General features: G+C 22.0%; 9 protein-coding genes across 9 annotated transcripts; 1 reads left to right on the forward strand and 8 right to left on the reverse strand. All coding sequences in view use genetic code 6, as the record gives it.

Annotated features, from left to right (window-relative positions):
• Positions 1–422: 422 nt before the first annotated feature.
• On the reverse strand, positions 423–2,059 carry TTHERM_00188350 (THUMP domain protein, putative; the record flags this gene model as incomplete). Its single annotated transcript, XM_001016511.2, has 6 exons — positions 1,817–2,059; positions 1,328–1,762; positions 1,169–1,278; positions 916–1,030; positions 720–860; positions 423–668 (listed from the first exon to the last, which is right to left on the reverse strand). The coding sequence occupies exons 1-6, from the start codon at positions 1,997–1,999 to the stop codon at positions 423–425; spliced, it is 1,230 nt and encodes a 409-aa protein (XP_001016511.2). The 5' UTR covers positions 2,000–2,059.
• A 1,328-nt stretch (positions 2,060–3,387) lies between these two features.
• On the reverse strand, positions 3,388–3,795 carry TTHERM_000188352 (hypothetical protein; the record flags this gene model as incomplete). Its single annotated transcript, XM_012797743.1, has 1 exon — positions 3,388–3,795. One exon carries the CDS (start codon positions 3,793–3,795, stop codon positions 3,388–3,390), a length of 408 nt encoding a protein of 135 aa, XP_012653197.1.
• A 605-nt stretch (positions 3,796–4,400) lies between these two features.
• On the reverse strand, positions 4,401–5,934 carry TTHERM_00188369 (transmembrane protein, putative; the record flags this gene model as incomplete). Its single annotated transcript, XM_001470759.2, has 8 exons — positions 4,401–4,665; positions 4,715–4,802; positions 4,855–5,125; positions 5,177–5,285; positions 5,334–5,465; positions 5,521–5,633; positions 5,688–5,797; positions 5,844–5,934. 8 exons carry the CDS (start codon positions 5,932–5,934, stop codon positions 4,401–4,403), a joined length of 1,179 nt encoding a protein of 392 aa, XP_001470809.1.
• A 673-nt stretch (positions 5,935–6,607) lies between these two features.
• Positions 6,608–7,691, reverse strand: TTHERM_000188369 (divergent CRAL/TRIO domain protein; the record flags this gene model as incomplete). The annotated part of the gene is made up of 2 exons (XM_012797744.1): positions 6,608–6,929; positions 7,081–7,691. 2 exons carry the CDS (start codon positions 7,689–7,691, stop codon positions 6,608–6,610), a joined length of 933 nt encoding a protein of 310 aa, XP_012653198.1.
• Positions 7,692–8,641: 950 nt separating this feature from the next.
• Positions 8,642–11,623, reverse strand: TTHERM_00188370 (CRAL/TRIO domain protein; the record flags this gene model as incomplete). Its single annotated transcript, XM_001016513.3, has 5 exons — positions 9,851–11,623; positions 9,295–9,795; positions 9,092–9,235; positions 8,885–9,040; positions 8,642–8,833 (listed from the first exon to the last, which is right to left on the reverse strand). Exons 1-5 carry the CDS (start codon positions 11,591–11,593, stop codon positions 8,642–8,644), a joined length of 2,736 nt encoding a protein of 911 aa, XP_001016513.3. The 5' UTR covers positions 11,594–11,623.
• Positions 11,624–13,377: 1,754 nt separating this feature from the next.
• Positions 13,378–13,761, reverse strand: TTHERM_00188380 (hypothetical protein; the record flags this gene model as incomplete). The annotated part of the gene is made up of 1 exon (XM_001016514.4): positions 13,378–13,761. Exon 1 carries the CDS (start codon positions 13,666–13,668, stop codon positions 13,378–13,380), a length of 291 nt encoding a protein of 96 aa, XP_001016514.3. The 5' UTR covers positions 13,669–13,761.
• Positions 13,762–14,230: 469 nt separating this feature from the next.
• TTHERM_00188390 (plant dual-specificity MAP kinase kinase family domain protein) lies at positions 14,231–17,239 on the reverse strand (the record flags this gene model as incomplete). Its single annotated transcript, XM_001016515.3, has 11 exons — positions 14,231–14,326; positions 14,385–14,581; positions 14,649–15,015; positions 15,094–15,799; positions 15,891–15,997; positions 16,059–16,146; positions 16,374–16,385; positions 16,438–16,690; positions 16,802–16,901; positions 16,959–17,065; positions 17,182–17,239. 11 exons carry the CDS (start codon positions 17,237–17,239, stop codon positions 14,231–14,233), a joined length of 2,091 nt encoding a protein of 696 aa, XP_001016515.2.
• Positions 17,240–18,066: 827 nt separating this feature from the next.
• On the forward strand, positions 18,067–20,071 carry TTHERM_00188400 (LRR and guanylate kinase domain protein; the record flags this gene model as incomplete). The annotated part of the gene is made up of 5 exons (XM_001016516.3): positions 18,067–18,306; positions 18,392–18,531; positions 18,788–19,102; positions 19,328–19,490; positions 19,562–20,071. The coding sequence occupies 5 exons, from the start codon at positions 18,067–18,069 to the stop codon at positions 20,069–20,071; spliced, it is 1,368 nt and encodes a 455-aa protein (XP_001016516.2).
• Positions 20,072–20,373: 302 nt separating this feature from the next.
• Positions 20,374–22,962, reverse strand: TTHERM_00188410 (endo-1,4-beta-xylanase xylA, putative; the record flags this gene model as incomplete). The annotated part of the gene is made up of 1 exon (XM_001016517.1): positions 20,374–22,962. One exon carries the CDS (start codon positions 22,960–22,962, stop codon positions 20,374–20,376), a length of 2,589 nt encoding a protein of 862 aa, XP_001016517.1.
• Positions 22,963–24,014: the final 1,052 nt, after the last annotated feature.

Raw genomic sequence — 24,014 nt, forward strand, 5'->3', positions numbered from 1 at the left:
AATTTGTCTTTTACTTAGTTAAAAAGCTTGCTAATTAATTAATCAATCAACCAATCCAAATTTATAAATCTTTTTTTATTTGCTAATAAATGAAGCAATTATTATTTTTCAATAATTAAGTTCCTATGTTTTAGAATATGAGTAATTTAATTAAAAGAATATTCTAATAATTAGATCAAAATATTAGTTACAATAGCTCTATTCTCACAATATATAAAAATGGTTAGAATATTGAATGAAATTAAAAACATTAAATTTGCAAAGATAACAAAAAGATTAATGATAATTCCTTAAAAATCTAAAAGAATAAAACTTAATTTTGTTAATTTTAATAACTGATTAAAATACTTTTAATAAATAATAACAAAATTTTAATTTTTATCTATTTATCTATTAGTTAATTAATTAATTAGTTGATTTTTTCAAATAAGATCAATGTCGTCATCATCATTTTTTATAACTTCTGCTCTCAGTTAAGCCTTTTATTCTTCTTACTTTTATTCTATTTCTTTTAATTGTTCTTCTGTAACTGGAATAATTTATTTGGGTGGCTACTTGTTTTGATTCAAGTGGCTATAATCCTTTTAATTATTTAGCTATGGATTTACTTTTACACTGTACTTCTTGTAGTCATAGTAATTTTTAAGAATACTCAAACACATCAGATTCTATTTAATGAAAAAATCTTCTTAGTTTATTTTAATTAATTTTAATTTTACATGGCAAATGTCTACTATAATAGTATAAAAGGGAACTTTGTAATCAACAAAATGAATTTTAGGCATTAATCCATTCACTATATCAAGTACATTTTTTCTATTGAATTTGCTGTTGTTTCTAACTTTACACTCAAGCATCCACTTTTATTTAAAATTTATTTAATTTATTTTTCTCAATTAATGAGTTATATTTTACAGATGAAGGAGCTTCAGTCTAGATCCTCTCTTTAATTAACTACTCCATATATTTCTTTAAATTTTCAGTATCAGCTCTGAATGCATATTCAGCTGGATACATTCTGTGGCAGAATCTGTTATTTATATAATTTTTTTAGATTAGTTTAAAATTAATTAATTTTGTTATAAAGCTAAATCTAATATATCTAAATAGAAATTTATTTTGATTATTATTTCTACTAATTAAATAAATAAAATTAATTAATTAATACCTGGTAAGTGTTGTTTTTTCTTAATGAACTTTATGCATGATATTTTCTACTACATGTGTTACATCTATATCATTCATGAGCTTTGAGTTCACTTTCAAGAATACTGTGCACTAATTTGTTACAATAATAACTAAATAATTATTGCTATTAATTTTTTACTCTAACGTCTGTATTAACATTATAAAGGAGTTTATCTTTCTATTATTTTAAAGCATTAAGTTCTTAATCTAATTTATCATTTGCAGTTTAGATTGTAGTTTATTCATTTGGCTTTTCTTAAGTTTGATTATCATCTTGTTTTTATTCTTATTCTTCACTTTCACTCTCTTCTTCATTATTTTACTCTTGCTCTTCCTATTAATCAATTTCATTTTCATTTTCATTTTCAACAGGTTTTTGCTCTTCTTCCTATTCTTATTTCTCATCAATTTAATTTTCTTATTATGAATCACATTTTTATTCACTTTCTTGCTCATTTTCTTACTATTTTTATTCTTGATGATCATCTGTTTTAATTTTTTTTTAAACTGTGTCTACCTGACTATTAATTTTTTAGCCTATATCCTATAAAGCTGGATAGAGCTCTTCTATTAACTAAAAATATTTCAAATAAACTTTGTTTTTAAATTTAATCATTAAATTAATTACAGGTATGAGGAAATTATTTGCATCACTAACAGCGTTTTTTTCTCTATCTTAGTCGGTCATAATAATAAAGCCTTTCATTAAATCATCGAAATTGCCGTGACCAATATTTGATCCACCTCCATTTTTCTATTTCTTTCCTCCTTTTTTATTAAATTTACCTTTTTTGTTATGCTTATGACCCATTTTTTATCTCCTAAAAATATTGTAATTACTTTTAATTTTATATTTAATAATAATAATTTGTACTAATAATTGTAATAATTAAGCAATCAATTAGATACTTATCATGTCTACTAAAAAATAAGTAATATCCAAAAAAAACAATAAAACTAGTATAAATATAAATAGAATTAGTAAAACTAAATAAATAAATTAATAAAAATTTGAGATAGAATTTTAAATTAAATTAATAATTTTTAATATTTAAATTTTCTATTTAAAAAAAATTTATAAAAATAAATAAATTTCTTTTTTTAATATTATTATAAAGTCAATTTATTTTAAAAATATTTATTCGTTATTATTTACTGAGTAGAGGTATAGTATTTTTATCAATTGATAAAATAAAAATAAACTATTTTATTGTTTTAATGTTTAAATAATTATGATTAGCTTTTAGATTAAATATAAAAAAAAATAATTTTTAAAATTTATCTTAATATCATTGAAGTTATATATTTTATAATTTTTATGCTCAGTTAAAATTTAAAACTTGGAATCTCTAAATAGATATTTGTAATATTACTTAAAATCTAAAGAATATAAATTTGAATAGTTCAGAATCTATAGGTTTTGTCAATATTTTATATTTTGATTTACAAAAATAAAGATTATATTTAATAATCCTTTTTTCCAAAATTTATTGAGGAAATTTCATAAATAAATTTAAATTTAGAATATTAATGAAAGATAAATTTCTGATTAAATAGAATGTGAGAATAAAGGGTTATTATTTAATAACTTTAAAAATTTAATTTATTACTTAAATTTTGAGTAAACTTTAGGTATAAAATCATTATTAATTAAAGCAAAAACTTCGTACAGTCCTATTACGCAAGAAGACTTCAATCTATGACGCAAATCATGCAGTAATTCGAAATATTAATTAAAAATAATCTTATATTAAATTTCATGTAAAAGCATATTTATTTGTTCATTATCTCATGACCTTTCTTTAAATCTAATCCATTATATTCATTTGAATAATAAAATTATAAATTAAAAAAATAATAGAAGTTATTTAACTATCAAAAAGACCATTTTATTTATTTATTTATATTAGGTTGTGAAAAAGCAAATAAATAAATACAGATTTACCATTTCTATTTAAAAATAGATAGTGTCATTCTAATTTAAGCAAGCTCAAAAAAAATATTAGTAAAAGTCAATAAAGCAAAATATAGATAAAAATAATATATAAAATGGAACATGCCAAAAATAAGTTAAGAATTCTTTGTCTGCATGGATTTTCAACTAATTAGAAAATCATGATGTATTAAACTCGTCAATGGCGCAGCTATTTTAAAGATTTTGTTGAATTTGACTACATTAATGGAAAATATGAAATAAATTCAGATGAATTTGATGATCCAGGTTTGAAAAAGATACTTGAGAAAGATGAGTGTGTTTATAGTTGGGCTTCCTGGAGCTCTAGCGACTATGAAAATTAGCTTATTAGAGACCTGTAATACATTGTAGACCATATTGAAAAGGAAGGTCCTTATGATGGTTTGATGGGATTCTCTTAGGGAGGTGGAATGGTGAACTCTCTTTTACAGTTTTACCATATTGGAAAAATAAATATCAGCTCTCTGCCAAAGTTTTTCATTATTATAAATGCTCCCTTCTTCCACCTTCCAGTGGGAAAGCCTTAACTTGATATCCCTACTTTGCACTTCATAAGCCCTTAAGATTAAATTCTATATGATAGACCATTATTAATGATTACTTTTTATAAAAATCCAATGATTATTTCTCATTCACATGGTCATAAAGTTCCAAGATTAGAACCTGCTTAAATAGTAGATGTTAAGAAGTTTATATTAAATGCAACATAATAATCGAAAAATGCTTACTTCTCAATGCAAGCTTCTCTTTGAAAAAATTAAAAACCTAACCAAACAGACAACAAATAAATAAATTCCTTATAATAAATTGCTAAAATATGTAAGAAATATAAAATTTGTCAAATGTAATTTAAAATAACTAAATAACATTTAAATCCTAAAATTAGTTAAATCTAAATTATCCAATTAAAATCAGTAATTCAATTTATAAAAATTTATTTTAAATTTGTAAATTTGCAAAGTAAAAAAGTGTAAATTTTAATTTTAATGAAATATTTTTTAATACAAATCTACAATTTTATAAAAATAAATAAGATTATTTTATTATTTAATAAATACAAAATCAATTTCATTTTAAATTCAATTAAATTAAAAAAAGCCAGTGAATTAATTCAGTTAATAAACATAAATTCATTCTAAAAAACCAATAAACTAGTTCAATAAATTATTAAATTTATTAGTAAAAATAAATAAATTCATTTTAAAAAATGAATAAATTCTTTGTAGAGTAATTAAATTCATTTTGGAAAATCAGAGAAACTTCTATTTTCGTCTTAAAATTCTAACTTTTTTTAAGGATTAGAAATCTGTTATTGGTACTTCTTCATGTCTTTTGTTAAGCTCAGTAGGCATGATTTTATTTTGTATTTTATTTTATCAGAATTAAGCATATTTAATTTAGTTTAAATTTCTTAAATCTATTGGTAATTAAGTCTACTAAAGTCTTAGTATGATTTATATGTTATTGATAATATGAATAGCTGTAACATGCATAAAATGAATCTATATAATTTAAATTTAATGAAAAAAAATTATAAAGTAAACAAATTACCTAAATGTTGTTTGAAAGTAAGATGAGTTTATGAAAAAAATATCATTCCTTAAAAACAATCTTTCAATAATAAAACATATCCAAAGCACTAATTTGAATAATTTATTTATTAGATATTTATTAATCTATCAAATATTTACATAAAAGTGAACTTGTTCGACATTAGCATAGCTTTTTAAAGGAAGTTAAAAGCATCAATAAAAAAGAGAAACCAAAATAAAAAAGAAAAGTTGATAAATCAAAAAAGTTGTTTGTTATCCATTGTTATGCTATTTTAATTTCATTCAGTCCTTCAAAGAGATCACTTAGTACCTTACTAACTTTATCTGATTGAATTAAAATTTGATTTACTATCTATTCGAATGATGTGCTAATTGACTTTTTTAACTTTTCAAGGTTTGTATTATTTTCCTTATTTAATAATTAAATTTCAGTAAATGATACATTTTAATCTATTAATACCTAAATAGATCTGTTTGCCTCTTCTTATAACTAAAATTGGTTTTACATTTGTTAGTGAATTTGGTTCTGTATATTCTTCATTTATAGAGAATTATTCAAAGCTTCTAATCTTATTTTAAAAGTAATTAGAAATTCCTGATCAATAATTTTATTTTACATAAGTAAATTTGCTTTATCAGAATTATCAAGCAAATTAGATATCAATTATTAAGTTTCTTTCTACCAATTCAGTGCTTGGTAGTAAAAGCAAATGTTGTCTATATGCATGTAAAAGCTAGAATATGTATTCCTATTTATTTATTATTCTAAAATAATAACTTAACAAAGCAATAAAATTAACTTACCATGAATCCCCATTTAATTCCTAAGAACAAATTTCAAACTACACATCATCTGAACAAACAATTTGTCTTTTACTAGAGCGGATTAGCAAACAATTCGTTAGCTTTAATGATAACTATAATTTATCAAATTAGTCATTAATAAAAAAAATATTTTAAATTTATTTTACTCTACTTTTTTAATCCTCAGAAAGTTGTTTGCAATCTGAAGAAATATCCTTTATCAACTAATAAGCGCATCCATCTGTCTTTGAGAGATTATTCAAATATACAAAACTATCTAAAATAATAATCGATGATTAAATTAATTGGAATTTAAAAAGTACTTTTAACATTTTAAGAATCCTCTTAAGTAAGATTAATAGGCTTAGAGTTTGAATAGCAAATTATCATCAAATAAAATAAAAACAATCTCATTTATTATTTAGATTAAATAAAATTTTTGATCAACTTTATTTATTATTTTAAATTCAATGGGCTTCTATTTTTAAATAGAACTATTTTTGAAGACACAATATTAAAGTTGAAAAATGAGCCAAATTTTAAATTAAAATGCTTATTTTATTTTAATAAAAGCAAATAATCAATCCATTTATTTAAAATTCATATTTATTTTATCTAAAACTATGTAAAAATAAATAACAATTATATTTATTTATTTAAAATATATTTTATCTATCAAATTAAAATAAATTGCTTATTGAGATTATTATTTGTTACAATATTAATTAAATCTCATCAATAATAAATAACAAATAAATTTTTAAGATTTCATTTTTCGAAAATAAAAATAAAATGTTTGCAACTAAATTCTTTTTAAGTTAAGAAGACAGACCTATTTTCATTAGAGTTATTATCAACAAACAATTAAATTTATTTTATTTATATGAAATTTAAAAAAAATAAAATATATCTTTTAATTAATATTTTAGCTTTATTAATTGATAAATTAAATAAATCTATTATTTATTTTAATAGCATCTGTTATATATTATAAATAAATTCAACTAATTATTTTGAAACGATGAATCATTTTAATAAATTATTATTTTATTTTAACTATTATATATTTTTTATTCTTAAGATATCTTCAGTTAAGTTTAATACCTGCATCTTAAAACATCTTCTTTTGAAGTTCCTTTAGGGCAGCTTCATCTTCTTCATCATCTTCATCATTCATATCATCAATATTTCCTCTATCTCCACCAAGCTAGGGAGTATAAGATCCATTAGATAATTTAAGATTAGCACCTGTATTTTAGAGAGGATCAGAGTCTCCTCCATATTCTTTAATCAAATTTTATTTGTTGAAAAATTAAAGTAATTCACTATCTTCTCCCAACACTTTTACTTTTTTACTTGTCTTTTCACTCATAAATGTAGCCACTACTTTAAAAGCAGCTCTATAAAACCTATTTATTTTGAATAAAAAATAAAATATAATTACCTAAATTCTATATAAATAGTAATAATAAAATAATCAACAAATACTTAATATAATAAATATAGTATAACCAGAGAATAATAATACTTTATGTTAAATAAATTTTGTAAATCAATTACCAATTAGCTCCTAAAACATAAAACATTGACAATCTCTCAGGGTAGTAATCTTGCAAGATAGGAACAAGAGCTCTCATAGTTTTCATAGCATTTTCATCATACTATTTTTTAGTGTATCCACGTCTATCATAAATAACGCAAATTGTTCCTTCAGAACCTAATTTAATACCTTCTTTAATGCCTTATTCTAGCATGAATAGGAAAAATCGGACACTTTCTTCTACAGATGCTAACTTTGGTACATGGTATTTCATTCTATAGTAAAGACATGGTCTTCTTTCGTTATCAAATTTATGCCAAAAAAGTTTACCAGTTGATAATTATTTTTATATTGTGGATTCTTTATCGCTAATTAAATCAGGACGATATTCTTAGTGCCATTTAATCCACTTTTCCCACATTTCAAAACTTTTTTATTCGCTAAATTCTCTAGCATTCATAAAGCGTATAGCTGTATCAACACTGGAGTAGAGCTCCTTGAGTTCTTAGCTTATGTTTGGGTGAGTCTAATTTATTTATTTTTCTATTTTTTTCTAAAATTCTGCAATTTGCTATAATTGCTACTCTGTGCAGTTATAGTTATTGACTTCTTCAAAGCTTTTAGTATTCATTATTTCGAAATGCTATTTTTCAATCAGCTATTTTTATGATGAATTTCTTCTAAATAACTTTTAATATAATAATTAATTTAAATTAAAAAATATCTTCGATCATAAATTAATAGAATAAATCTAGAAAATATTACATACAATTTAATATTAATTTATAATTAAATGTACATAATTCAATCTACTCTATTTATCCCTTCCTTCTTATTTACCAAATACTATTAATACAAAAATCAATAAGACTATATTTTAATTACCATTGGCTGATTTTAATTTTTATAATTAAATTGAGTTCATAAATAATCACATAAAGATAATAATAAAATATTTCTAGAAGAATTTAATAGCATAAGTTTATAATTTATTTATTTATTTAAATATTGTTTAAGACAAAATAATTAATATGAAACATTTTAAAACTATTCATTGCAAGATTCTCTATAGTTTTCAATTATTTCATGAGTTAGAAATTTATTATCTTATTTGACAGTCTTATTGGCATACTTAAAACTTATTGGTCTCTTTATATCTTTTAAAGTTTTTGTAGAGTTATAAGCGACTTAGTTCTTATCTGATTAACTAATGAGTTTTTTCTTAATAGGAATAAATAACTAAATTAATTATTTTACTTTAAAATATAATTTTTATAATTAAATTTTGTTATTATTAAAATAAAAACAAATTTATTTCATTTATTTGTTATCATTTTCAAATATTAATATACAAAATTTAAACATTTCTAATCATTAATACACATATATTAAATATTTATAATTTATTACTTTTTAAGATGAAATAATATAGCTAATATTTTAATAATTAAATTATTAATATTATTTCAAATTATTTATTATTTATTTTCTTTTTTACTTACTAATTTATTAACCTATATTTATTTTTTCTTCTAAAATTGGTTTTTAAAATAATATACACTGATTATTGTAAAATTTTATTCACATTAGCTTCAAGATTTCAATTTCTTTTTTCCATATTTTTTCTCTCTCTTAAAGGTTGAATTATAACTTGCATATTATATCCAAATTCTTAACAAATGAAAGTATATTTAAGATTTCTTATGGCAAATTCTGTTTTAAAAATGAAAATTAATCTCCACTCCATGGAGAGCACTTTAATTGCAATAATTCCTATTTTATTAAAAATATTTAAATTTTAAAAAAAACTTCATGTTATTTTACTTTAACCAGCTATTTGTTTTCTGTAATGAGAGCATAATAGAGTGGAGTTCTTTTCATAGAATCTTAGGCATCTATTTCTGCACCTTTGGATATTAAATATTTTGCAAGGAATAGATTTCCTTTTTTGCAAGCATGGTGAAGAGCTGTCATATGAAACTATTTATAAATATTTTTAAGAGAGAGTTAATATAAGATCAGTTAAATTACCTAGTCAAAGTCAGAGACATAATAAATATTCTTTTCAAGCTGTTATATAACTTATTGATTTTATCCCTTTTTGACAGCCTCTATAAATGCAAATGATCCTTTATTTTCATATGGAATTGTGCTAAATATAGAAACTGTATTTATCTATATTTATTTTAATAAAAAAATTATAATAGAAAAATATGAGCAAATTATGTTCATACATCTTTTGCTTTAATATTCATTTTAGCGCATTTTATTAGTAGTTTTCTTAGTTTTTATTTAAGTCTTCTCTTTCTTTTAATTCTTTCGCAATTAGGATCAAAAATAAGTTTGTCATTGTCATATTCTGCCTAATCGAGTTCTTTCAAAGCTTTATTAATTGCTTGTCTATCTAATTGTTAGTTTATATCAATTTTTTGATTTTTTTTATTACCCTAAACTTACTAATAAAGAGAAAGAGCAACCTAACTGCTAATTGAAGAAGGTTTCTTAGAATGTTTATTTGAAGTTTTATTTTTTTCATAAAAAGAATTTATCTTACTCCTTAGTTCTTATTATGTAAATCTTTAATTTGTTATTTCTATGTTGTTATAAGATTTAGAGTAAAGATTTTTATTCATTTTGATAGGGCTTCTGCTTTCTCTGTTTGACACACTGCCTCTAGGAGGGCTAAACTATTCCTATTCATTAGCTTATTCTAGTATTTATTCTTCTAACCCGATCTAATTAAAAAAATTAAATTAAAAAAATAAATAAATGCCTTTAAATTTAATTTACAGATGTGAAGTTAGATTTTTTATGCCTGTCTTCTTTATTGTATTTTATGGGAGTTTGCTGTAATGAATAGTATTTATTTTGAATAGAATTTTGATTCAACTATTTGTTATTTTGATCATTATTTATTATCTAAGAATGTGTATTAAATTATTCTTTTATTGAATCTTTTTATAAATCTCTTGCGAAACCAACACTAGAATTAGGTCTTAAAAATACACCAGTGGGACTTTAAAAATCTTTATTATTATTGATAGTACTTTAAGGTGAAACTAATGAAATTGACGGAGAATATCCTCTGGGAGATTAAAAATCTAGAGTTAATTTAGGTGTATTAACTGTAGAATATTAACTAATTGAAATGTTCGTTTTATTAAGAGAAGCATTTTATTAATTTAAATTAATGGATCTAATATTTTTAACAACAGAATCTAAATTAGAGCGTATGTTGTAATTATTTCTTTCTTTTTGCTCTCTTGTGTCATTTTCTATTTAAACATCTAATTTTTAAACTATTTTGGATGCTCTTTCCACAGATTTCTTTTACACAACCTAAGAAACGAAAAAGCTGTTTGAAGATTAAGGACGAGTAAGTTTCCATTTAGTTATATCAGAACCTATAGGAGTTCCTTATGAATATATTTACAAAGGCTGCTTTGCTGATCCTGATTCAGAAGGAATTTTATTGAATAGATAATCAATACGTGTTTAAAGACATGTAATATTTCTTGCAGGTCCAACTTTAGAAAATTCTACAAATTTTCCAAACCTACGCAATTCTTTATTAAGTAGAGATTCATTTTCTTTTTTCATTTCCTTTCTTTTTCTTTTATCTACATTCTCTTTAAAGTATTTGATTTTCCTTTTAGATGAAAGGTTTTAGGATGAAGATGTATTATTTATAGTTTATTAACTTGCCACAGTCTAAGTGTTGTTTTACTATCGCTTAAGAGAAGATAAATTTAATTAAAATACTGCTGGATTAAGGCTTTTTTATTTTTATAGCTGTTGCAAATGCTGCTATGGCACCCATTTTTAAAATATATCTGCTTTATGAACTTCTACATCTAAGAGATATTCATATTTCTTGGTGTTAGTATCATACATAGAGTCATCACCATTAGTAAAATTAGTATTAAATTAGTTATTTGAAGTGCTACTTTATTGAGTTTTTTGCATCAACATTTATTTTTTCTTCTAAATTTAGTCAAATACCTATTAAGTTTGATCTTTACTGTCTAAATTCTTCTATATTCTAGAAAATTATGATAAAGTTTTTGAGTCTATCATTTATTTTTTTAGTTTTCTAACTCCAAGCAATCCAGTAATTGAATTCTTGTCAATATACTCCTTAATTTGCTTAGCTGAAGGAGTAATTCCTTACAAAGTTGTTTTATCTTAAGAATTTATAGAGAGTTATGAAGGCTTTCTGTAATTACCAATTTTTTCATTACGGACCGAGGGAGTATTTTATTAAGAGTTGCCATTAGATATTGTTTTGTTTTGAATAGATTGTTACTGCTAATTGCAAATGTTAGAAAAAGAATCTAATTTATACTTGCTGTTTATGGGAGTATTATTCTTAGATTAGTTACCGTTTTACTTGGTATTTATGCTTTTAGGAGAAAAATTATTTATTGAGTTTTACTACAACTATATTTATTTTAGGCTAACTTAAGTGTAACTTTACCTTTCATCTAACTACTCGTTTTAGAGTGATATTATCTTTATATTCTGCATTTGCATTCTTTGTTTTAATTAACAAATTTTAAGATTTTAATATTTTTTGCAATCATTTAAAACATAAAGAATTAATTTAAAATTTTTGTTCTTCCAGCCAATACAAATTATGTAAGCTATACTTCTAAAATAAGTTAAGTATTTTTTATACAAATACAAAAAAAAACACTCCTTAATTTTTTTTTTTACTGAATACTTCAGTTTAGAAAAAGCAATAAATAAATCTTGGCAAATACTTTAAAGATACAGTAAAAATTAATCTCAAAAAAAACTCCAAAAAAAATAAATAATATTTTTATTTTGAATTTTGGTATCAAATGAGAGAACCAAATTTTATCAATTTGGAAAATAATAAGTTTAATATTTCTGAAAAATTGTGTGATACCTTAAAAAAAAAAATAACCTCAATTTACAAATTAAGAAATAAATAAATTATTCAAGCTAATTATTAGTATTACTGTAAAAATATCTTTAATGTAAAAATTCTTTTTGTTTGTAGCAAATAAATCAAAAGTATAAATTAATGAAAATGATTTTACTTGGATAATATCAGTGAATTCTTTTACTATTAATAATTTGATAAAGTATTATTTTTTTAATATTGTATTAATAAAAATCTATTTTGTGTATCAATAATCTTAAAATATAAATTTGAAGTTTATTATAATTTATCAGTAAATATTTTTGATGTCATTGATAATCTAGCTAGGTTTTTAATATTTTGAAAAAGAGAAGATTATTTGAATTTATTTTTTTCTTTCAATAAATTTAATGTATCTATCTGTGGTTGGTATCTTTCTTAAAACCAAAAAAAATCATCACAAAATAAAAAAATATTAATTATAAAAAATATTTAAGTATTTTTTATTATCTTTTTTTAACTTATGATCTTTTAAGCTAAAAACAGCAATAAATTAATCAATTAAAATTAAAATATTGGCAAAGGATAAATTAATAATAATATTATTATTCAACAAAAAAGATTTATTAAAATTACTAAGAAAATATAAATAAATCATCTTAATTTAACCAATAAATTTTATTTTAATTTTAAAAGTGGTTTGCTTTTATCTAATATAAAATTTAAAAGAAAGAAATTAGTTTTGTACTTTAATATGTTGCATGATATTTTTAAAAAATTAATGGCTTAATTTGCAAGGCTAGATGAAATTTATATTGGTATGAAAGAAAGAATGGTAATATAAATTTTTCACTTGATTATATTTAATCAATGATTAACATATATATTGTTCATTAAATTTATTTCAATAATTTTATGTGGTCAGTAGAAGAAGAGCATCAAGTAATTAGAAAATTTATATACAAAATACACAATATAAATATCGCTATTAAAAGGTATTTATTTATTTATTATTTGATTAAGAATTCATTAAAAGCACAAGCATTTATTATAAATGTTAGAATCTTATGGGATTAAATTGAATAAGGTTTTTTTGATAACTAGTTTATTAATTTAAAAGCAAAAATCGCCCTTAAAATTTTGCAAGTTAATAGTTAAGATTGGCAATTAATTATTCTATTTTATAGTTATGCATTATTAATTCAAAGCTTTTCAGGCTAAGCTTATTTCATTTAGTGTTTGTTTATGCCTTTCTTGTTGCCATTTTTGTTATAATTTTAGTGTTTCGAATAAAATGAAAGGTAGCTAACAACCTCATTTTATTTAAAATTTACATTGTTTAAAATTAGAGAATTTATTTGTGCTTAGAATTTTTATAGACTATATATATATGTCATTAACTGCGAGCGGTGAGCATGAAATTTATTGATCAACTTTGGTAGTATTCCATAATTTTTTCGCATTCTTCGCAGTAGGCTGAACTAATCATACCAGTGCTGCATAAATCATCGAATTTTTCAATTTCATCTTTAAGCTCACCTGTACAAACTTTGAGTCTATCTTTTAAGCATTATTACTCTTTACATTAGTTTGATTACTTCTTTAGGCTAAAGAAATTCTTTTAAAAGTTATTGCCTTCTTCCTCTTACACTAAGCCACATTTCTTCATGCTTTGAAGTGGGTTAGACTTTTATAATTTCTAAAATGTTTAAGCACTCATTTCAATTAATTATATTTTGTTTTTTATAAATTTATTTAATTTTTAGTTAATTTTAATAATTATTAATTGATAGTCCTACTTTCTTCTTATATTTTTTTAATCAATTGGAAAACTTCAAATTTATTCTAATTTTTCTATCAATCTTCTGACATCAGAGCCATAAAGTTAAAAGAATTAGCTTATTACCAATAATTCCTTTCAAATAAAATATGCTGCTATAGTTAAGCAGAAAAAAGTATAAAGCTAAGCAAACAAACATATGTTCAGTATTTATAAAAGAAAAATAGGTTTATATACCTTATATATTTATATATGAAAAAAGATTTTCAGACAAGCTACATAAAAAAAGAATAGTTATTATTAACTTAATAATATTTATACTGACTTATAATTAAAATAGGAATATTCAGTTAGTAAGTTAGGTACGTAGATACATACATACATCCATTCATATATATTAGGTTAGAGTATTTATGTTATTATTCGTATTTTTAATAGTAAATTAATTTATCTGAAAAATATAAAAAATTTAACTCTTTTATTTATAATTATCAGATTTTATTCAATGACTAATGCTTTCTAAGTAAACTAACTCTTCTACCCTTTGGCATTTAGATTTTATATCTCTTCCAACTAATTTATTTAACTCTTAATAGTCCTATTTTAAAACAAACAAAAAAATTAAAACATGACATTTCGAAAGTAAAGATTCTTACCTAGTTACTCATGTAATCGCGAGATTTGATGAAATTATAAACTTTATTAAATTGTTCTTCTGTTAATAAATTTATGCATTCTTTTCTTAGATTATCTACTTTACTGTTGAAAGATTTGTTTTCTTAATAAGGTACATCTCCTTTTCCTTGTTTCTGGGGTGTTTGAGGTATATATTCTCCCGACTATTCATGAATAGCTATTTATTTTTGTGTAAGTTAATTTTAATTGTATAGAAAAATATTATTTAGATAGAAAAATTTTACATTCCAAATCATTGTTTTTAAATTTAAGATTATCTTTATAAATGTTGACGACGTCTTCTCTTTGAGATTCTGTAGCTCTTAGAGTAAGACGGTTTTATGTAGCAGTTAATGAGAAGGTATTATTTTTTTCATCTTCTTAGTCACTATTATACTCTTCGAAATCATCTTGATATGCATCTAACCCATTATTAGTTGCATTGAATTTGTTACCATTTTAAATATCAGTTTTTATGGTCTGATCATTGTGTTATTAGTACTAATTCATAGCTTATTATTAATTGTAAGGGTTATTGTATTAGTTATAATTGTATTCGTTCTATTATTGCTATTGGCTCATATTTATAGGCATGTTATACATTTACTGAGGCTATTTTTTAAATATTTTAAAAGTAAATACTTTTTATAAAAACTAAAAAAAAATAAATAAATAAATGATTAGATTTACTTGATAGGAATGATCAAAAGGCTAGTTATAAAATTAGTTTGTGTTTTAAGAAACGCTGAGCATTTCCATTTGCTAAGTGAGCATATTCATATTTTAGTTATTCATAGGTACTTACTATCCTTATTGAGGATAGAATTTTTAGGTTGAAGAATAGTATTGTTATTATGGCTATTGTTACTGACTGTAATATTATTACATAGTTTAAGCCATGTTTTACTTTTCTCTTGCGTTTTAATGATTTAGCTATTCTAGTTTACGCTATTTAGCAATATTTACTAATGATGCATTTTCTCTTATAGCCTATGTCAGCTCTTATGCCTTTTTATCGCTCTCTTATTGCTTTTTGATTTACAACATTTACTTAGCAGTTAAATTTCCACCTTGAATGTTGACAGATTAAACAGTGTCTCCTAAAGTTTAATCATAGCGCTATTGTTGTGTTTGCTACATTGAATTTATAGTTTGACCTATTGTAAATTATGTACCATTAGCTTGCTGAGATTTTACAGTTTCACCTAATCCATCATCATATTGCTATTGCTATTGCATTTACATATGAGTATTAGTTTTACGAATTGGAATTTCAGATTAATATATGTTTTATCCCTAATTTTCCACAAATTCTTCCATAGTTTTAGTTAAAAAGGGACTTGCTAAAACTTAGCGCAAATTAGGTCTTAATGCATCATCTTTAATAAACATTTACCTTTTAATAAATAAATAAAATAAATGTTTATACTTTGTAAGGTTTTAATAGATTTTATCATCATCTTTTCAATAAAAATTAACAATTTTACTTTACTAAATTTTTTAATTCATTTGAATATATTTCAGGAATATCTTCAACTTACTCTTTCACAATCTTGTATACTAATCCTAAAAGATTGTTTGAGTTAAAGGCATGCTATATATAAAATATAAATTGTTACTTAGCCTATTTTTAGAAATAATTAATTAGTAAATACCTTTAAAGTGCATAGCTCGTATACGACACAGCCTAGAGCCCACACATCAGATTTTTGAGTATAGGGCTTGCTTTCACAAACTTCAGGGCTTTATTTGATAAAAATTAATTAAATTAAAGTAATCTATTTTCATTATCTTTAAAAAATAAAAATTTTTTGTTCATATTTATAATGCAATAAGAGTTATTTATTATTTTAGGTTTAGTACTGATGCATTTTAAAGGCATAAACATATCTTAATCATTAATATTTTAATGGTTCTATTTCTTTTTTTCATTTATGCTGTTATAAAATTGAAATTGTGAATCTTTCTACCTCATATAGTATCTATTAATTAATATAAAAATAAATTTCATTTTTATCTATGAATTATATTTACGGTGTTCCAACTACAGTTTAGGCTTAATCTTGTGTGTGCTCAAGTACTCTTGATATACCGAAATCTCCAATTTTAACAGTTCCGTTTGATGTCACAAATATATTGGAAGTTTTAATATCTCTATGTAATATTTTTTTATCATGGATGTATATGAGAGCGAAAGCTATTTGCAAAAACCAGTTGAGAATTACTCTCTCGCTAAAATACTCCTATTTATTTTTTTTGCGCTTAATGTGAAAAGCAATATCACCCTCTTTTAATTAGTTATTTATTTATTAATAAAAAAATATTTTTATTTTGTATTTATTTGAAAGCTTTATTGTTAAATTCATAAATTAATTTAGAGTTTAAATATTTTTTTTACCTTCACAATACTCCATGATAATAATAAGAGTACCATCTATCATAAAGGAATCTTTATATGCTACTATATTTGGATGCTTCAAGCTTTTTAAAAGTTCTGCCTAAATTATAACAAGAATAATCAATATATAAATAAAGAGTTTTTAAAGCGGCTTTACTTCTTATTTCGCTGATTCCTATTCCCTTTCTTTGAGTCCAGCCAAAATAATTTTTTTAGCAATAAATAGAATCTATGTAGCTATTTCTTTAACTAATGTCGCAGAACCTATATAATAAATATTTAAATATGGATTCTAATCTATCAAGCTAAAATGATAAACGTAATAGCTAGTTTTTAAAAGCTTGGTTTATCCTAAATCTAATAAACAAATTTTTATTTACCAAAGTTGCCTCGACCTATAATTTCAAGTTCTTAATACTAGGCTAAATAAGGGTTCATTGATAATTTTCAGCTTCGTGCTACCTTTTAGAGCTATTCCTTATCTAAAAATTATTGAATGATTTAATAAATTAATAATAATATATATTTATTTATTTTGCAGTTTTTTGTTATTTTTTTATTTATTTGATGAATGTTAAAATTTTGATCCACAACTTATGGGATTTTATATTTTATCTATCTATCTTTTTATTATAAAAATAATTAAAAAGATGTGTTTTTGGCTTACTAACCATACTTTCCTTCTCATTTACTGACGATCATTTTTTTTCCTTTTAGAAATATCAACTAAGATCCTAAGCTTAGATATTTTGCGAGTATTCAGAAATAAATCTTAACAAAAAATAATTTTTTTAAAAATATTCATCAAGTAGTTAATGAAGAACTGCCAAAAAATATTTATTTTGTTTATAGCAAATTAAAATTTAATAAGGTTAATTTAAAATATAAACAATATAATAGCTGTTGAAACAATTTTAACTTTAATAATTATTTATTTAAGAATTTCTACACTATTTTTATTGTTTTTCTTCATAAGAAAATGTTTCAAATTCATCTTAATTAACATTTTATTATTCTATTTGAGGATAACAAATTAATCAATTGGATTTGTTTTATAAATATTTATAATATTAAAATTTACTATTTATAAATTTAAAATTTTTGGAAATGTTTATTTGTAATCTACTATTGATTTGAGTAATTTATTTTATGTAAAATAATCGAATAATCTTAAAAAACAAAAATCAAATATTAATTAATTTAATTTAATTATTTTTAACGAAAGCAACTTAATTAGCATTATATCAAAAAGCAAACACTTATTTATGTCGGAAATAGCAAAGGACTCATTTTATAAGGAAAGATATTACTAGCTTTCTTTAACTAGTTGGGGAGAAGATGAAAAGAAGTTTATGGAAAATAGAAAATTAAAAGAATTGAGTAGAAATGTTATGACAGAAGAAATTATAAAATCTTCTCTTGGTACATTAGGAAAGACAGCCCAAGGATCACATTATGCATTTTTATCATTTAATGCTAGCAACAAAGATTTATATAGCATAGGAGTAATTTTGCTCTTTATTTTATTTTTGAGAATTTTATAATCTTTAAAAACAGTCCTCAATTAACAATAATTATTTAAAATTTTAGGGAATTGAAGATTTTAAACATTTGCAATATATTGATGTATCATTTAATAACTTGATCACTCTTAAGCCTTTATCATAATTGAAATATATCACTTATCTAAATATTTCGCATAATAATTTGACAAAGCTCTTAGATTTTAAGTAAAGATTTCATTTATAAATAAAATTAGCATTTAGAATATGGTTGCTTTAGTAAACTTTAAGATTTTAAAAAGCTAAATAAAATTGACTGTTTCATAAATAGAGTTGATTGATAATATAAAAATAGTCTTACTAAAAGATTGATTATTATTTTTTTTATTAATCAATATAAATAATAAAATGCTTTTTTATAAATTAAACAGAATACTGAATATATTTATTTTATAATTTTAAAAAACATAATTATTTAAAATAGAGAAATTCCATATAACCTAGAGGAAGTAATATCTAGTCATAATTAAATAAATGAAATCAAGGATTTATCTGAGCATAAATTCCTCAAAAAATTAGATTTATCTAATAATTAAATTGAAAAGATAGAAGGCCTATCTTCCAATAAAGATTTATAGATTTTAAAATTGGCTTATAACAGAATCAATATTATTGAAAATCTCGATCATTTAAATATTGTAGAACTTGACTTAATGGGAAATCAAATTGTTCATTTAACTGGTTTGAATTAATTAGTAAAATTAAGAAAATTAAACCTGTCTTCCAACAAAATATCTAAGTAAGTAGATTTTTTAAATTAAATAATATATTTTAAGGATGATTGTAAGCAATTAAATAGCAATAAACCAAAAAAAATTAATTTTAATTTGTGAAAAATTACAAATAAATGGAAAATAAATATAATTATAAATGTTGATTATTTAAAAAAAATAAAGCTTTTTATACAAAAATAATATTGTTTGACATAATTAAATTAATTTTAAATTTTATTTATTTTAATAAGATTAAAAGGTTTGGTTGATTTAGTTTAGCTAAGAGAGTTGAGACTTTCTGATAATTTGATTCACAGAGTTAGAGAACTTTATTATTTATAAAACTTGACATTCCTTTCTGATTTAGATTTGTGTTTTAATAGAATTTAAAATAAAAGATTTTACAGATATTAAGTAAATTTTTAAGATTAATCGAAAAAAAGTTATCATAGCTAGATTTAATTTTATTTTTTGTATTCTAAAAGGTGCTTTATAGACTACCTGGATTAAGAGTGCTTGATGGTGTCAATACCACTTCTGAAGAATTTGTTAAGGCTGAAAACTTATATGGAATGGACTTAGAAGATAGAAAGCGTATATTTTATGAAATTCTTCCAGAAGAGGAATTTATAGATAGAAGAATAAATATTGCAGATTTGATTGAACCTGAAACTGAAAGTGACAATGAAGATGGTATGTAATTTGTTGATCAGTATGACAAAGAAGGTAATTTAATTAAAGCAGCTGATTCTGGTACAAGTAAATCACTTAGAAATTCCTAAGTTTCTATAAAATCTCAGCATTAAAAGACATAATAAAGTATCCCCAACTTTTAAGAGTCACAATCAAGAACTAATAATTTTAACACTAATCAAAGTATATACGATTAAAAAAGCAGAACCCTCTAAGAAAAATATGACTCATTAAGGAACAACAGCAGATCTTCTAACAGCATTAATTAAGTTAATCAAAATCTAAATTTAAAGAGCAATTGAAAAAAAATAAAAAATAATTTCATAGGCAATTAAAAATAAATATGAATTTTATTTATAATTGTGGAGTATGTATTTATTTATGTATATATATTAATCATAACTTAATTTTACTATAAATTATATCTTCTTTATTAATTAATTAATTAATTTGCTTTGTAAATTTCAATAATTTTAATTAGTCATTTATTTATTTATATATTTATTTATTGCTGAAAATTTAAAACTCAAAATGAATGATTAAAAAGGAATAATGTATTTGTTATAATATAAAATTGTTTAACTTTAAATAGATTAATAAGATTTCAAGATACAGCTGCCACATCGTTTATATCGTCTTCGTCATCATCAGCCCAGGGACCACACTCTTCATCCATTTTATATTAATGACTGTATTTGTTAACTAATTCAGATACGTAGTTTTATATTTTTTTATTAGATGTTAATTAAATTTTTTTATCAGGCGATATTGAATAGGAACTTTTGTTATTCTTTGATGTATTAATAATCCTCTAAGATTCTATGCACAGTGATCTTCTCTTATCTTAGATATTTTAAATATGATAAAATTAATGTGGCAGTGTTTCTCCGGTTCTATTGGAGTAAGGTATACTTAATGATCCTCTTTGACTTATTATTTTCTTATTAGGAATCCTCTGGAAGCTGTTATTATTACTTGATTCGTTATTTTGTAATTTATATTTTTTAAAATTGTTTTTGTCAAATAGATTAGAAGTCTTTGATGTGAAGGAGCATTTATTTAAGCTCTGTTTGCTATCTTTTTTAAGAAATGAGTTTTCATTAACTATTTTATGTTCAATAATTTAATCATTAGAGCTTTCTGCATCCTTTTGATCTTAGATTACTAAAAAATTATTCACTTAACAATCTTATTGAACATTGTTTTGCTGCTGTAAAGAGGTTAGATTTTTTACTTCACTATTTTTCATAGTATTCGAAAATCTAAAGTGTTTGATAACCTTATCGGTAAAACTACTTGAAACAGAGTTTACAGAATCATTGATTTCTTGCTAGCTTTAATTCGATTCTGGGTTTATGTAAAGATTTTACTTCTTTTTAAAGTTGTATAAGTATTACTATTCATATGATATCTAATTGTTTTCATCAAAAGCATTTTTTTATTTTTTAGAACGATTTAAAGATTAACTATAAGGTCTTTCAATATTTTACATTTTTGCTTTTTAGCTTTGTATTTCAAGAGTACTACTTTATTATGCTTGATTGATTATTAATTAATTATTGAATATTTCATTAACATCTTATGTGCTTCTATGTGTTTCTCCTAAAATATCTTATTCTACGTTTACTAATGAGCAATTAATGTTCTCCTTACATTCTTAATCATTTTTAAAACTATAATTTTGACATAACTATTAAGATTAAGGATAAGCATTTGTTTAAAATTTCTCCTTAGAACTACTAAGTTATTGTTATAAATTTGCTTCTAAGTTATTATATTATTTAGTTGATGTTAAAGATTCTTGATTGCTTTTTGTATGCAAATTTATATATTTTTACTTTCTATTCCAATCCTATTCTTGCTAGTTAATTAAGTTATTTAGTCTTTTAGATTATTTAATTAAATTCTAGTAGAAACTTTGGGTAAAGTTAACCTAATTCTATTTATTAACTAATTTCTTTTATTCTTGTGCATTTTGAGACTAATTTATTTATAATTGTTTTCTTTAAAGCAAATTCTCAAAAACAGAAATGCCTTTTCCATACGATGTATTTTTACGAGTTCTTTAAACTTACTTTCCTACAATTATTCCACCCTTCAGTATACGTTAGTGATCTTCTTCTTAATACTCCATCTATTGCTAAATTTAAGGAGGGTAGCTGTATTGAAGCTTATTTTTTAGGTATTCTCTATAATTATTTGAAATATCTCTTCTTTAGCTATTATATTAAATATTAATTTATTATTACTATTCTTCCTCTTTAAGTGTGTGCTTGCTTTACTTTAGATTATCTTCGCCTATTATTTTTTAGGAATTATCAGCTAATTTAAAATTTTTGCATTCTAAAGAGTTTTAATTTGATCTCCCTTACACTTAACCAGATAAATCTTAACTATAAGAGTATCTATTTGATCTAGCATTTGATTTCTATTAATCTAATAAATTACTAATCACATTAAATCCTTAGTTTTTAATTTTTTGAATTGTCTAAAATTATTAAATATCATCTTAAACATAGTTATTTTGTTGTTATCCCTTTTCTTTTGAATTAGACATTTTATATATTTCAATTACATTTTTAGGTTTATTAGATAAACTTTAATTATTATTATTATCATCATCATCTCCTTTTATATTCTAAATTTTTATTTCAACTTTTAAAGAATTTTATATTGATTAATTCACTATTTCAGTAGCTTTCTTTCCATCTAAAGTGGAGAAGCTAGATCCTTTCGAATTTTATTTGTTTATTTTGATTTAAATAGGTTCAATTTGCTATTGTATATTCATGAAAGAGTTTTCATTGGTACTTTTTTAACATATTTGTTATTTTACAGGGCTTAAATTACTGCTATTATTTAATGTTAAAGAACTACGAACAAATACCTGCTGAACAAGTTTATTATCCTCAAACAAACCTTCTGAAGGAGTTTCAGCTCTTTCAAAATATCCTTATTGAAAATTTAATATGCTTTCTTTACTTTCTTTGCTTGATAATAACTTTTTACTAGAGCTAGAAATATTGTTAACCTATTCAAAATTTATTTTACTTTATGATTTAAACTATTGTGCTGATTATAGCTTGCGTTTTTTTCTAATAAATTAACTTGTAACTTAGCTTTTTTATTAAATTTGATCTTAATGAAGAGGAACGGATGAGGAAGCCAGCTCTGTTTGCAATTTCTAATTCATTTCGCAAGATAATCTTTGCTATTTTTATTTTTTAGTACAATAAAACCAAAAATTATCCCCTTAAATAATTATGTGATTTTTTTAAGTTGAAAAATTTAGTTTTACAAAAAAATAGATAATTTGGAATGAAAAAGATTGTGGAGAAAATTTGCTTTATAAATCTAAAAAATCAATAAAGACTATTATTATTGCATTTTACATTTATTATCTATCAACCAATCAATCAATAATTTTGTAATAAAAAAAAGTTTTTATTAACAAATTACATAGAAGTTGACTTAGTTAGATTACATTTATAGAATAAATTGCTTTTACACACTAAACAAAGAAATTAATAAAATTAAACTTCAAAAATAGTTTCAATTCTTATTAAAATAACTAAAAAATTTAATCAAATTATAAAAATATTTTTGTACTAAAAAATAAATTATTAAATAATTTTTAATCGCCATATTAATTAATTTTTTTTAATGACTTGTTAAAAAATATAAGTTATATTCATAGAATTTAAGGATTTTTTATTCTTAAATTATTAGGAATTTAGCAAAAGGATGATTAAAAATTATTTTTTTTAAGAATAAATTTGTTTGCATGAATATATTTATTAGGATATGAAAAATCTTTATTTATTAATGGGAATCAACAAATATATTTTATTAAAATTAAATTGAATTTATTTAAACTTGATTAACTTTATTTTTTTTATATAATTTTTTTAGTAATTAAGCAAAATGTTTTGCTTATTATAAGAATAATTTAAAATGTTAATTTTTTTAATAAAAATTTGTTTGAAGTAATAAAGGAAAAATATTTATTTCATAAAAGCAATCAAAAAAAGGTTGATATTAGAATATATAAAATTTATAGATAATTAAGATTTATCACTTCTTTTTTAGATATTTAATCTAGATTTAAGATTAAAATAGAGCTCCTAAAAATGATTTTTTGAATTTGTAAAATAATTAATAAAAATAAATACTCGATTTTGCTAAAAAGTAATTAGATGAATAAACAAAAATATACTAAATAAATAAATGAACTAATTTAAATTA

Source organism: Tetrahymena thermophila (assembly GCF_000189635.1).
Source record: "Tetrahymena thermophila SB210 genomic scaffold scf_8254638, whole genome shotgun sequence".
Lineage (NCBI taxonomy): Eukaryota > Ciliophora > Oligohymenophorea > Hymenostomatida > Tetrahymenidae > Tetrahymena > Tetrahymena thermophila.